General features: G+C 46.9%; 1 protein-coding gene across 3 annotated transcripts in view; it reads left to right on the top strand.

The window, feature by feature from the left end:
• Nucleotides 1-4,756, top strand: part of LOC137861067 (uncharacterized) — a 29,725-nt gene extending 24,969 nt beyond the window's left edge. For all 3 annotated transcript variants that reach the window (XM_068692116.1, XM_068692124.1, XM_068692107.1), the window contains exons 4-6: nucleotides 22-159; nucleotides 724-843; nucleotides 2,249-4,756. In XM_068692116.1, coding sequence (XP_068548217.1) covers nucleotides 22-159; nucleotides 724-843; nucleotides 2,249-2,409 — 419 coding nt within the window. In that variant the 3' untranslated portion in view covers nucleotides 2,410-4,756. The remainder of the gene's footprint in view (nucleotides 1-21; nucleotides 160-723; nucleotides 844-2,248) is intronic.
• The last annotated feature ends 9,901 nt before the right edge of the window (nucleotides 4,757-14,657 follow it).

Below are 14,657 nucleotides of genomic sequence, written 5' to 3'. Positions count from 1 at the left end.
ACAATGCTGTCCTTCTTGCAGGAGACCTGCTGCAGTACCCATTGTTCATCTACATCCTGGCAGGATGTGCAGGGGGTGCAGCTATCCTGGTGGTGGTTGTGTCCTCAGTTATCTGCTGCTGCATGAAGAGGAAGCACAAGTTTATCCCAGTGCCTTCAGGTGAGTGGGGAAGATCTGCCAGAGGATAGTGTATGTACGGGCTGGGGCAGAAATAGCCCCAGCATGAACTGGCCTCACCTCGGTGGTTAGTCACTTTCCATCTAGCTCTCCCTTGACCCAGCAGAGCAGAAACCTACTCACAGATAGGTAACTGTTAGGAGTGGTGGGATCTTGAAGAAAACTGTGCTTTTCCTCTTTTCAGTTTATATTTGCTTGCGTGTGCCAGAAAGAAACACAGCAAAGTGTTTTCTATGAGCAAAGGGAGAAAATGGAGCCCCCTTTGGGCCTGATCCTGAGGGCTGCTGCTGGCTGTCCTCTGTCAGCACCTGTCCCCAAGTGCTCACTCCCTGCATGGCCACCTCAAGCCATGATCCTGGCAGCATGGCCAGGCTGGTCTCTGTCAGGCTGGCAGTGGCCCTCCATGCTGGCATCTGTCTGCTCTGGGAGTGGGGCCAGCGCCACGTGAGGGGGAGCCATGAGCGGGTGCTGGAGGCCTGGCCTCGTGGCCAACGTTCCAGTGCTGCTGGGGGCCTCTTCCCTTCAAGTCTGTTTTTTGCCTTTCAGAGGATGAAAAAGATGACGGAATAGCGATGTCAGTGGTCTCCAGTGAAGCTGTGAAGAGCCCCCCCAATGGAGACCATGTGGAGGCTCAAGCTGCCCAAATCGACTGCCCTCCAGTGCCGGGTGCGTCCAGTGACTTGTTTGATGCCAGACAGCTTGCTGAGGAGGGTGAAATGGACGTGTGGGACAGCGGGGGGGGACCTGGCTGCAGAGGGAAGCCTGGGGATAGCTAGTGCGGGCTGCTAGGCCCGTTCTGTCTGGGTGACAGAAGTTGCAGCAGGTCAGGGTAGCTCTTGCCCCCAGCCAGCCGTGGGATGTAGCAGCAGTCCTCTCGAAAGCATCCTGCAGAGGGTGCTGCCAGCAGGCTGCATGCTGCCTGTGCCACTGTATCCTGTGCTAAAATGTCTCTTAAGAAAAACCAACAGCAACCTCCACCCCAAATCAGCAGCTTTTCCGCAATTTTTATCACCCCTCTCCTTTATCATCAGTTTGATTTTATAAGAATCAGCATTGTTTTAGTAGGCAGATGTCTTCTTTGGGATGGCATCTACCAATACGCTGCAAGCAGGGCTAAATCGTATCAAAGTCAGAGGTTTGCATATTTCCTTAAACTGGGGCCAAAATAAGAATACAGCAGTATTTTATATCCTCCAAAATAACCAATAATAAAACCCCACTGCTTTTGCACAGTGTGGTCAAGAGAATGCAGCAATGAAAACCCTTCAGAAACCTGTGGACACTTGATATTAATACTCTGCTTTTTGCATTGTTTCCCTCAAATTTATGTCACAAACATGAATGCTTGGCAATACCTTCCTTAGTAATGCATCATCAACAGCTGAAGTAGGTCCAGCGCAGACAACATTACACAGGTCATAGCTCAGCTCTGCTGCCTCTGCTCCCTGTGTCCTTTGCTGTACTGTGCATGGCCTCTCACCTGCTTGGCTGTGCTTTTTGTCTATCCTTAGATGCTTCATTGCCCTGCCTTCTTTTTATTAAAAGCACTTATTAAAGAAGCATCATAATTAAATCATTGTTAAAGAAGCATTCATTGAATATACTGCAAGAAAGGGAAAAAATGCAAGTCATTCAGGTAGTTGTCTAATATTAATATATTAATGTAGAACTTGTTTCTATTTTAAAAAATTCCACAGTATCAGTTTGACTAACAAAACATCCCATATTTAATTTTTCTACAACTTAGTAAAAGCAGAATTGCATGTGAGAAGTGTACATTTAGCCAGCTTTTATGATTCAAATAAAGCTGAATAGATTTGGATTTGGTGTTTTGGTATATTTTGGGTTGCTGGGCCCAGAGAGCTTCAGCACCAATGTGTCTTGCAGAGGAAGCTCCATAAATGAATAATTATAAAGCATATTGTAATGTGGCTTGTAGAAGCCTGGGGAAGGGGGTCCTTGAGCTGGTTGGGCAGCTTGCAGCAGTGAGGGCTGGGGAGTGGAAGGGGTAACTTCCACAGGGTTAAATGTGTTGCACACATGTGTAAGCTGTTTCCCCCTTCTTTTCCAGATGCTGCCCAGATTGGTCCAGGCATTGAGCCCTTGCCCCTGGTGGAAGAAAACTTGCCAGTGGTGGTAGAACCTGAGGAAATGCCAGAACAGGAGATGATAGGTTATGTGGAAAGCCAGGAACATGCCTCAGACTGTTTCCCGGACCCAACTGATGACTAATGTGACATGGTTGCTGTTTAACCCTCTCCTGCAGCCTGTGACACCCATCCTTTGCATCCCATAGTCTCACTGTGTATAAGAATTGGTCTGGAAAATTTTAGCAGGGGAAAGATGTGATGTGTCAGGCCTGCTATAACCTCATTTTAAAAAAAAAAAACAACAAAATCATGTGTGGCTCCAAGGCCATGCTACCATGGGCTGGCAGGTTCCCTAACAAAACTGGGCAGCTCTCTGGTGCTTTGCCTGTTAGCAGACCTGCAGTTACACGATAGAGCCCTGAGGACAGCCTGAGATTGGATGGGTGATCCTTCTCCCTGCCCTCTTCATGCCTTCCCCCATCTTTGCCAGCCAGTGGCTCCTGCAAGGGACAGGTGGATTGTAGTATCACACCGGTTCCAGATAGAAATGAGGACCTGCCAGAAATTTCCTGAGAAAGCCTCTTCTCAGGAGATTTCAAGACATTTTTTTCACAGGCTTTGCAAAGAGTTTGACTGAGTTTTCAGCTAAATATCTGCAGTGCCAGGTATTTATCTGAAGTGCTCCTCTGAGCTCCAGACCCATTGAGATTCTGGCCTCACCACAAACTGTGTGAGGTGTGAAGCAGTGGGCAGGAAGCTCTGCTGGCTTGCTCACATCCTGATGCCCTGTGATGGCAGGGGGCTGTCAGATACCTTTTACCAGAATGTAACTGCTTGGGCTGTCAGAGCTCAAACAGCTCCATCACTAGCTTGCTTGCCTTCAGCAGGAGGTTGCCTGGGGCTTGGGTGCATTAATTTTGGCTGAAACATTGATTATAATGCTGAGATCATTCATCAATGCAAGCATTAGTGCCTCTATCATAATGGTTTAGCTACTTACCACAAGCTGATTAGGTTGGCCATCTGCCTGTGTGTGTAGGCTTTCTCAGTGCTGCGCTATCTGCACAGACAGCAGCGATTTATGGGGTCCCTTAAGCATGCCTTGCCGCTGCAAGCATCCTGCCGTGCTTAAGGGAGGCTTGTGAGTGCCACAGCAGGGGTAGACCTTCAGGGAAGAGGGAGGAGAGGGCAAAGGCTTGATCCCCTGCTGCAGGTAGCCGAGTCTCTGACAAAGCTGCTGGGGGCTGCTGGGCCACCTGAGTGCTCCAGGATGCTACCAGAGCAGGGTGTTTACTGCATGGGTACCTTCTGGTAAGCAAAAGTGAGGTGCTGGGTCTGAAATGGATGGGGTATGGAGGTGCCTTGCCTTTCTCTGTCTTCCCTTGCTCTGTCCCTTCTGTTATCGTGCTGACGCTGTGTCCCAAGTCCCTTGGAAGCAGGCTGGAGGTGTGCCTTGTGAATGCCACCCACCCCCTGAGGTCTGCAGGCAGCCTTGCAAAAGAAAAACCTGCTGAGCGCTTTTCTCCCAGGCGGGGGAGCTGGCGGGGTGGCTGCATGTTCACCTGGACGTCCTTTGTGTCTGCACATGGCAAAGCTCTGCGTCGGTGGTGCCCAGCTATAGGCTGTTCTGCTCCTTGTTCCCGTGTTCTGTGGCTGTCTAAAAGGTTTTTGGATCCTGTGTGCTGTGTTGGCAATGATTCAGCCCATCTCCACTCTTTAAGCATGCCGTAGGAATCAGGTTTTTCCATGGTAAGAGGGAGATGATGACTTTTCTCATGGTGCTGTGCTATCTCCTTTTGGCACCAACATTCCTCAAAGGCCGTGAACTGAGTGACAAAAAAAAAAAGTGTGTTACATGGGGTGCTGGGGTGGCAGCTGCACTTATGCAGCACAGTGACTGGGATGCTCTGTGGATGGGGGCCACAGCTGTGAAATTGGGGAGATGTGGCCAGCACTGCTTCTCCTCTGCCCTTTCTGGCAGGGGCAGGCAGGGGATGATCAGCTCCAGCACATGTGTAGCCTCAGGGGCTGAACACTGCTCCCAGCTGTGCTGCAAATATGCCAGCATTTTGGGGCCGAGGGTTGGTGAGGGGACACAGTTGGGCTAGCCTGTCTGGCTCCAGCTCACCTCCTTGCTCTCCTGCTTCTGGGATGGCTGGGGGTGCTGCGGCTGCTCTTAGCACCATTACTGTCATACCCCCAGTCTGGGTGGGAGGTTTTTTCCCCTTGAGATGAGAGTCTGAGATTTGAGGATTCGAGGCAGATAGGGCATGCACAGCTGGTTTTCTTTGCTTCCCTGCTGAAGAGGCTGTTCAGCAGCAGGGCAAAGTTTTCTGCTACTGTGAGGTCAGGAGAAAAGTTGTGTAGCCTGTACTCTTCCTGTAATTGTACATGCTCATGCCCAGCTATTGTTCTTTTTATGGTGTTCTTTTCTTTTCCCTGCAATGATTTTGTTCCTAATAAAAAAAAAAATCTGTTTTCTTACTTGTTTTGGAAGTGTTTAAGTTCTGTTATTTACTTATTGTTTCTTTATGGCTTTCATGGAAAAGGCAGGCTGGTTTCCAAAATAGGAGAGGTGATTGCAACTTACTGTTGACTAGAGCTGGCATGGGTAGCCTAGGGAACAGAGATCCCAAGGACACTTGTTCATAAGTCAGACCAAGAGAAGACCATAGGACAGTGTCATAAAACCTGTCAGTGTGTGCATATCCATGTGCAGACAGTGGGTTCAGTCCATATCCTGATGACATGTGATTGTAAGAAAGCAGAGCAGTGGTTCTGGCTGTCCCCTCCAGCCACTGGTGGTGGTGGGCCTCCTGGCAGCCAGCGCCCCTAGCTGGGGAAGACTATGAGTAGGGCAAGGTCCGTTGCTGTGCCCGTCAAGTGCTGGTGCGACAAGGGAGCTCTGCTTTGTGGGAAATGCAGACATCTGGGGCTCTGCTTTCCAGCCCCTACCCTGGGCTGCTGTTCCTGATGTCCTAGTGGCTGTGTACTTAGCTCTTGGGGTCCCTGCTCGGAGTCTAGCATGAGGTAGGTGCACCAAGAGCCAGCAGCTGGTAGGGCCTGGAGGACTAGGACTCTGCCCACACCAGCAGCTCTACAGAAGTGATTGAGGTTGGTGAGTCTGAAAACAGATATACAAAACTGGTAGAAGGCCAGTTCACAACAGCAAATGAAACATTCATTGTAAATACTAAAGAGGTATGTGAGCAGTGGTTAAATTTTGATGAATATCTAAGTCTGTGTATTTGGAAAAAAAATTAGATTTTAGGCATGCATATAGTAAGCTCATGCCACTTTTTCTGAATGACTTTAGTTCACTTCAAAATAAGTAAACAAGAGCTCATGTGTAACTCATCCATAGGATGCAGTGTCACTGACAGATATTGCAGAAAACCATTTCCTTAACATCAACAAATTCTCACAGTGCTACAGAATCCAGAAGATCAGGCATTGCTACCGCTATTCAGGGTGGAGTGAGATACTGCATGGACTTGAAAAGGTATCTACAGAGAACCAGTATCAGAAGGTGGCCAGGAGAGCAACATCACTCCTTTCTGTCAGATATGGATGCAAAAATTGGTCATGTGTCAGCATGGAGGCTTGGATTAGCTGGATTAGCATTTGGGTATTGCTTATTCCTTCAGCCAGGCTGCCAAGTGTCCAGGTATAAAGACTGTTCTAACCCTTTGAGTGGAGATGAGCTGTGATCCTACAAGTATGAGGTTAGTCCCTCCAGCACATGTAAAATGCTTCCCTCTTGTCCTCTGGTGTAAAATGAATGAGGAAACAACTACATCAGTCCCATGACCCTTGAAGCCTAGTGACTATTTGCATTGGTTTCATTCACAATGAACTCTGTTTCCTTATTACAACTTGGAGCAAGTTGTCTCTCAGGCTGGAGACAGCAGGGGAGTTCTTACTGAGAAATCAGAAGGCTTTAAATGAAGCACTTCTAAATATTTGTACTTTTCCAGCAAGCAGATGGTGGCAGGTGTTGTGTTAATTACATTGAGGGTAATTTAACTTGGAAACAATGAGTTAGAGGATAGTTTGGGCTAGGATATAGTATGTAGGACCACTAGGAAGCATGGTACATCTCTGGCTGACCTTGTTCAAATGCTGCTTGTGTGACTCCAGACTGTGGGGATGAAGGTCAACTCTTAGCTAACTATGGCACTGAGAGACTTAGGTTGTGGTGGTTTCACCCTTCTGGGCAGCTGAACTCGACTACAACTGCTCTCTCACTTCTTCTCAAGGGAAGAGGGTGAGGAAATATGATGGAAAGGGCTCAAAGGTTGAGATAATGACAGGGAAAGCTGCTCACCAGTTATAATTGTGGGCAAGACAGACTCAGCATAGGGGGATAGAAATAATTTCTTACTGATAATTTCTATAGCAGTGAGAACTAAAAGCAAACTCAAAATACTTTCTCCCCATCTGCCCTGTTCTACATCCTCCCCATGAGCAGCACAGGGGAACAGGGAATGGGGGCTGGGGTCAATCCCTAATGCTTCATCTCTGCTTCTTCTTCATGGTCCCTCTTTGCCCCTGCTCCACATGGGGTCCGTCCCACGGGATGCCGTCCTTCTTGAACTGAGCCTGTGGGGGCTGCACATAGGCAGCAGCTCTCCAAGAACTGCTCCCACACGGCTCCGTACCACGGGGTCCATCCATCCCCCAGGAGCAAACTGCTCCAGCATGGGTCCCCTGCAGCTCCGGCCCGGGGACTCTCCATGGGCTGCAGCGTGCTCCAGGCCACATCCACCTGCTCCACCGGGGGCTCCTCCACCCATGGGGGGGCTGCAGCGTGGAGATCTGCTCCATGTGGGACCCATGGGCTGCAGGGGGACAGCCTGCTCCACCGGGGGCCTCTCCACAGGCTGCAGGGGAACTGCTGCTGCCTGCCTGGAGCACCTCCTGCTTCACTGACCTTGGGGGCTGCAGGGATGATTCTGTCTCACTTAATGCTCTTCTGTCCTAGTTGCTGTCACACAGCAGTCTTTTTTTTTCCTTCTTCCCCTTCCTTCAGTCTGGTCTCCCATAAGCTGAACTAGCATTGCTCCCTGGCTCAGCTCTGGCCAGCAGTGGGTCCCTTTTGGAGCTGGCTGGAGCTGGCTCTGATCTGACATGGGGCAGCTGCTGGGCTCTGCTCACAGAGGCCACCACTGCAGCACCTCTGCTACCACAACTTTACCTTGTAAATCCAATACATGTCTAGCTATCTTGACCAAGCAACAAGGCTAAATCACGCTATCATCAGCCATCTAGTGGTGGTAGGGACAAAAGAAACTGTTGCGGACTGCCTGGAGGGCAAAAGATGTTTAGTGAAAAAGAACATGAGAGTGGTGGGTAGGGGAATATATGTCCTGCTAAAATGATTCAAGCATGGCTAAACCCCTCAGGAAGCGTTTAACAATTACGCTAAAGTAGCTCGTGAAGCATCCAGAGTGGTTCTGCTTCTGTTCACTGACAGCACTGTGGGCATCTTCATGGGAATATTTCCAACTCCAGAGAAGAGGTAGGCTCTAAACAACAAGTCAAGCCACCCTGCTCCAGGACTTAATTAACACTGCCGTCTCCTTCAGTCTGTGCCTCCCATCACCTTCAAGTTTTGCTTGGAGAAGGGCTGTCTGCTTGTCTCAGCTCTGTGGAGCTGGGTTGGAAGCTGCTGGTCTATACTAGGGATGCCCAGCATCCCAACAGGAGCTGAACACGGATTTCTGTGGGCAGTAGGTGGAGTGATGTGTGGGTTTTCACTTCACCCGCTGCATGGTCTTTGGGGGGTGGGTGGGTGTTGTGAGGATGGGGTGAGTCTCTGCCCCTGGGAAAGGGGAACACTTGGCCTATGCCCACTGGGTTTATGGGCTTGTCAGGGTAGGGGCTGGTTCTGTGGCACTAGGACTTGTCTGTAGAGTGCTCATCATGCTTTTGTGCCAAATGGAAACAGTAAAGGAACCCGACTGCAGATGTAGCAAATATGGGTGGCCTATGTCAGCTTATTTTGGTTTCTTTTTCTAGTTAGTACGTTCCATATAACAGTCAATTTCTGTTATTAAAAACACTAATCAGAACTGTATTTCTAACGTGTGATTTTTATAGTTAATACTGAAAATGAGTTGAGAAAGCAAAATTTCAAACTTGAATTCTGTAAAGATTTCTTTTTTTAATCAGCTAAACTGATCACAGCTACTCATAGTTTTAGTGCTGTCTAGCAGCATAGGAACTAGATGTATCACATGCCATGAATTACTTGGAGGCCATTTTCAGCAAATCTTTAGGAATTGCAAATACTGTACGTTAAAGAGAATTATCTGCTCCTGTACTGTACGCAAATGGAATAACGAAATACAGTTCAGTGTCTATACTATTTTTCCAACATTACTGTCTCAGCTTTGGCTTACACAAGTTCTTTGAGGGTAAAATGCATTTTCCCAAAACTAATGAATAAAACATTTTAAGAAATGTTTATATGTGTGTGTATGTACACACACACACACTTAGAGTCGTGTAGTAAGACAACTTCAAAGAAACAAAAAACAAAAAAACAAAAAAAGAAAAAGATGATGTACTGATATTTTGGCCTATTTAAAAAGAATTGTAACAAATCTATGGCTTGAAGTAACGAACATTAAGAGTTTGTGTTGCACTCTTGTGAAAGCTTTTCATCAGAGCGCAATGATCCTCAGATATTTCTCCTCTGAAATAACAGACAAACCTGTAGTTACAGGATGTGGGACAACAGGTATGAGATGGAGTGGCACACAGTCTGAACCCATTGTGCGCTAAGGTGGCTTTTCCTAGGTGACATACCAAGCCTGGAGCAGGAGCTACCTGCTGGGTGGGACAGTGTGTGCTGCTGGTGCCTCTGTCATCACAGGATGAATTGCGGCAGGACTGAGAGAGGAGGATGCCACAGATAGTGAACTGTCCGATATGGAGGATCCCAAGGGAAGAAAGGGCGCTGCCTTAATGATTGAGGGTACAGATGTGATGGTGAGTAGCAGCAGTCATATATACTGCTTCTTCTCTCAAGGAGGAGGAGGATGCTGGGATCTCCAGCAAAGTCCTACATCCAACATTGTCCTGCAAACTCCCTAGGGAATATAAAATGTCTTCCTTCAGAAAACAGTAGCCACTGCTGCTACCTCCTCACACCTACTCTCTCTGACATTTGACAAGAGTCTTATTCCCCAGATGAATGCACTTTTATCCTAGTAGTAGATCACAGTTCCCCTGAGCCTCTTTGGCGACACACAGGATGGGGCCCTGGGCCCACCTTCTCCTCTGTGCTCTTCTCATTAGCCATTTGCAAGGAATGTGTAGTGCTAGCTTTGATAAGCCTGAGAAGGAGGGAGCAAACAAATCTACCCCAGAGTAGTAAATATATATATATATATATATATTTTTTTTTTTTCTTTATCTATTTTTAATTCCATATTCTCTAAACCTAGCCAACCCTTTCTGGATTTTTCTCTTCATCTCACTTTCTGAGATGGGTTTTGCCAATGGAAATGGGAGAAGCAATGGTGGAAACCTAGAGCCCTGGCCAGTTTTAGGTATGTTGAATACAGGCAAGCACTTGTTGTTCCCCTTAATGTTCTGTGCACAGCCTGGGTCAAGATTTCTCTTGCTGTGTTATGAGGCCATAAAGTAAATTGTGCAACTTCTGTTCCTGCCCAGCCGTTGAGGGTTTGGGGTTCTTTTTCTTCAGATGATTTAGTTTCTGATAAGGAGTTTTGTTTGCATAACTTTTGTTGAAAGTTTAAAGCTTTGTTATTGGGCAGATTCAAACAACTATTGATTGGTTTCATTGCTCGCTCCTGGAGAGCGAGCTGTAGATGGAGGGTCTCTTCTCTGCTGGAGAGAAAAATAGTAGGATTCAGTGCTGCCATGAATCTGATAGAGGAGAGGAGAGGGAAGGAGAGGAAAGGAAAGGAACGGAAAGAATGGTTAAACAGTCTTAGTGAGAGAGGAAAGTATCTGTCAGTATTTGTGCTGAATTACGGATTCTGCAGAGCTTCAAGGAACTTCCATGATACTATAAATAACCACTGCAACTGTAGGTCCAACCCAGTGCATCTTACTTATGTGGGCACAAAACATCCATAGTAACTTTCCGTTGAGGTTGCGCTGTAAACTTGCAGCTCTTCAAAGAAGCCTTTAAGGTTCAGCAGATGTTTACCAAGTAGCTGAAAGTTGAGCGTGTAGGGGACAAGCGAGGACCATAGTCAACAAAAAACCTGCCCTTCTGTAATGAAAACAAGGAGGCATGGACGAAATGAATGGTGACACCATCCTGAACTTGACCACTTAGACCTTGGCTGTGGAAAGGTAGTGAGAGCATCTGTTTTGAATTGCTCTTCTTCTTTAGACTTGCTGGTGGATCTTAGCATGTCATGTCGTCATCCCCTGCCTCCACTTGTCCATCTGTGATGCTGGAATGTGGAATGGCTGTTTAGTCCCCTGTAAAAAAAAAAAAAAAAAAAAAAAAGCCTTGCTGATAGAGTAGCACCCGACACCTTTGTGTTGGTGTTGCCAAGATGGGGGAGACCCCATGGGGTGCTGCATGTGGTGGTCTGTCCAGGATGCAGCTGTGGTCTGGTGGTCTGGCTACTGCAGAATGTCTGCCTGCCCAGGATGTTTAGAGCAGTGTTTACCAAGGCTGTCAGGTGGACAGGACTTCTCTCGTTAACCATGCTAACATGCTAGGTGCTGGTTTCCTTCTGACTCACAAGAGTGTGACAGAGGGAGCTGGCCCTGATGTATTGCCTCGATAGAAACACTGTGAAAAGCCACAGCTTACCTACAGTTCCCCAACACTCATGCGTTACCCAGAACTTCCTCTGCCTGCCTCGCTAAGATCTTAAACAACCAGAAATTCTCAGAAATGGAGTGACACAGCACCTTAGCCATTAGAGGCTGACAACAGGAGCCGTAGGCTGTAAACTCTCAGAAGCACGGGCAGCTTTGTTGCCTGTACTTTTCACAGCTGTGCTGTTGTGAAGAAGGCTGTGCTACTGTGCAAGTAACTTCATGCTGCAATCGCCTGGTGTTTCCCATGCAAGTGTGATGTGCTGGCAGCAGAGTCGAGACAGGGTGACCTGACCTGCTGCCCTATTGTCCCTGCACCTGGAGGAGCTGCCCACCCTGGGCTTACTGCTGTTGTCCAGACTCAGTGTGGTGAAAGTAGGGGTGCTGCCGTGTCTGATCAAAGTAGGGACTGGCCCTGGTGTGCCAGAGGTGCTTGCATAAGGCTTCCAGGAGGGTAGGGTGTCCTGGTGCACCAGATAGCCAAGGGTGTCATGGTGGCAAGGGTCTCAGCTCCTGTTTTCTACTTCACTCTGTCCTCACAGCTTGCCAGCTGGCAAGACTGAATGGGTCAGTAAGCAGAAATGCCTGTGCATCCAAGTTCATGGTAAGGTCAAAACCAGGTTCACGGGGCACAGAAAGCTTGTGGGACCAGGGAGGAAGCAGGGGAAACTGAGCTGCAAAGTCAGGATCCACAATGAGACAATGAGAAGCAAAAGGGCTCGTATGCTGCACCAAGCCCTATGGCCCCTGATGCATATGGCGCAAAGAGCGTTAGTGTAAGGCAAGTATCAGTGTCAGGACCTTTATTTTTTTCCCCCTTACTTCCATGTCCAGTAGCAAGTCTGTGCTGACAAGTCACACAGAAATTTTTCTGAGAGGTTTAGTTCTTACTTTGCTGGTGGCAATGACCAGCTCTCCTTGTGTGTAGGTGCAGGGCTCCATAATGGGCTTTTGTGTGTCATCATAGCTCTGTCATTTAAGAAATAAATTAGTCATGTTTGACATCAATTTGGGGGTCTACAGTGCCACTTCAGAGATGCTTATTCAAGGTCTCCTAGAAGGAACGTTTTATGCCTGCATACGTGCATCCCACATGTTCACTGGTAGGACAAATCCCTACAGTGACTGCAGCTTATGAAGCAGCTTGTGTTGATGGCTTGCATTTGAAGTTAAGACCTTCCTTTGTGTGGGGGACCTATGTAAAGGCCATTCTGGGCCTCTCCCAGGAATAAGCAATTTTAGTGCTAAAATGTAATACCCAGATTTTAGTGCTCAGTCTTCTGGCTCAGTTCTCATCCTCCCAGCTACCTATTTCATACTGCTCCTCACTCTCTGAAGTTGAAATACTATAATAAAATAAAACATTGTACAAAAGATCAGTAATTCATTTGTTAAGCTAATGGTTTCTGGAGAATGTCAGATCTTGTCAGAAACATTACTTACTTACATGATGATGACAAGTTGTCTTTCCTGGATACATTTCTAAGAGCAGCTTTTTTTCTGTCCCCCTTGACATTTATTACCATGCCTATATGATACCAGACCTGCTGGCAACTGTAGCATCATTGTCACATCAAACTCATAACCTGTCAGCAGAGAAATGTTATCTCTGTACATGTCATGAAGCAAGATCATCTGAGCCAGACAATGGACACATTCCTGCAACTGGACAAATGAGCGCTTGGCCTCAGCTGTCCTAATATCTTCCTCGCATAGTCCATTATCTCTCTGGTGATGAAGGAGTATATTGTAGTTAATACAGGCCTTTGTGTATTTATTACTGCTAAGACAGGAAGAGACAGTTCTGTTCATCCCTCTGGCTTCTCATGTAAGACAGATTGACAGCATCACGCCAACAAACTTTTGCTTGAACCGCAGCATGTTTTGCAGTAGTAGTGAGGTCACTGAAATTGCTAGAATAAGACACCAAAAGTTAGATCTTAAATCTCTTTCATTACAGATGATGGAAATCAGTGTCAGACAAGCAAGACTGACATGCACTGTCTGCAAGAATACTTGCTCAATGGGATGCTGACATCCTCTTGGGCCTAAGTCAATGCTGTGAGCTGCAGGTTTTCAGAGTGCTCTTTCTGGGGCAGTTACTCTCCTTGAGACCAGGCTTATATGAGGTGTATTTGTGAGGCTTGGCTGTTGACACATTTTTACAAGTAGAAAGGAAGAAAATGAGTCTGAGAGAGAGAGGACCTAGGACCGATCATATGGTGTTATGGAAATAGCAAGGGAGCCATTTTCCTCAAAAAAAAAAACAAAAAAAAAAAAAACAAAAAAACAGCCAAGGACTATTCTGTGTGAGTCTCTCTTGGAAAGTACCCATCTACCTTTTTTCAGAGAAGGATAAAAAGAAGTTTCTTCAGACAGCTGTTTCAGCACAGGCAGGGTGTGTTGCCATTTTTGGAATACTTCTGCTGTGCACAGACAAAGCAGTGCTTTCAGTTTGCATGTAACGGAGTCAAAGCCTTGGGCTCCAAGCTACTGAGTCAGTGTCTCCACTGTCTTTGTTTTGATTTCATGACCTCCTTGTTTCCACTGCTTTGTTCAAACTGGACATCTTTCTTTCTTGGGTGTGTTTATGTCAGAAGTGAAGAGAAGGGGATATGTGGCCTTCATTGGCCAAGTGGGAGAAGCTGCATGTGGAAGCCAGTAGATCCTCAGCGTTTCACAGTGTACAGGCAACTCCCTCTGCCAAGGCTGGCATTGCTTCTTTCCCACTCCAACCAGTGCCCACAATTCTCCCTGTCCTGCAAAGTTATGCTAAAGGAGAAGGGACTGTGCCATCCTGAAACCCTTAATTACCACCTAGGGCAGCACAGGTGGAGCCCAGCTCTTAGTCTTACAGGCTGGTATGCTTTATCTCCCAACACAGGAGAGCTCTCAGGTATAAAGTTTAGCCTTATCCAAAGCTTCCCTTCTACATCCTCCACATGATTTTACCCACCTGGTGTTTCACTCAAGATCACATTCATTGCTCGCCTCACAAACTGCATCCGACTAAAGGCCTGTCTTTGTGAGAAATTTATAGGTGTGAATTTCAGTACTCGTCATCTTTCATGGTGAGGATCTCAAATGGTGGTGAGATCAGGGTGTCTGACTGACTCTACTTTGAGGGAAGAGTAATGAGCCCCACCTAAACACCATTTAATACAACCTAACCTTGTTGTCAGACAAGATGGTGCAAATTAGCAGATGGGCTACAAGCACACATTTGTTTATTGCATGCTATCTTTCCTGGGAATAACATGCTAAGTGTATTTGTCATCTTTCGTTTCTAGTAGATCTAGTGTAATTGTTGTTTTTGTTTGTTTGATTTGTTTTGTTTTGTTTGTCTCTTGAGATGCTCCCTTCAGATGTGTGGGTGTCTGTCACCTTTCCATGGAAATATAAGTATGATACTTACGTTCCCTGTGAGGAAACTGATTAGAGTATTACAAAGAACGAAAGAGTAAAAATGAGAGCAAGCAACAAAGACAAACCCACATGACTATAGTGCTTTGTGGGTTTTGCAGTGGAAACAATACCACAGAGACAGCAGTGGCTGCAAAGAAACACCCCATTGTC

This window comes from Anas acuta, chromosome 1, assembly GCF_963932015.1.
Source record: "Anas acuta chromosome 1, bAnaAcu1.1, whole genome shotgun sequence".
Classification (NCBI taxonomy): domain Eukaryota; kingdom Metazoa; phylum Chordata; class Aves; order Anseriformes; family Anatidae; genus Anas; species Anas acuta.
Note: the sequence above shows the minus strand (reverse complement) of the source record. Positions and strands in the feature narration are given on the sequence as shown.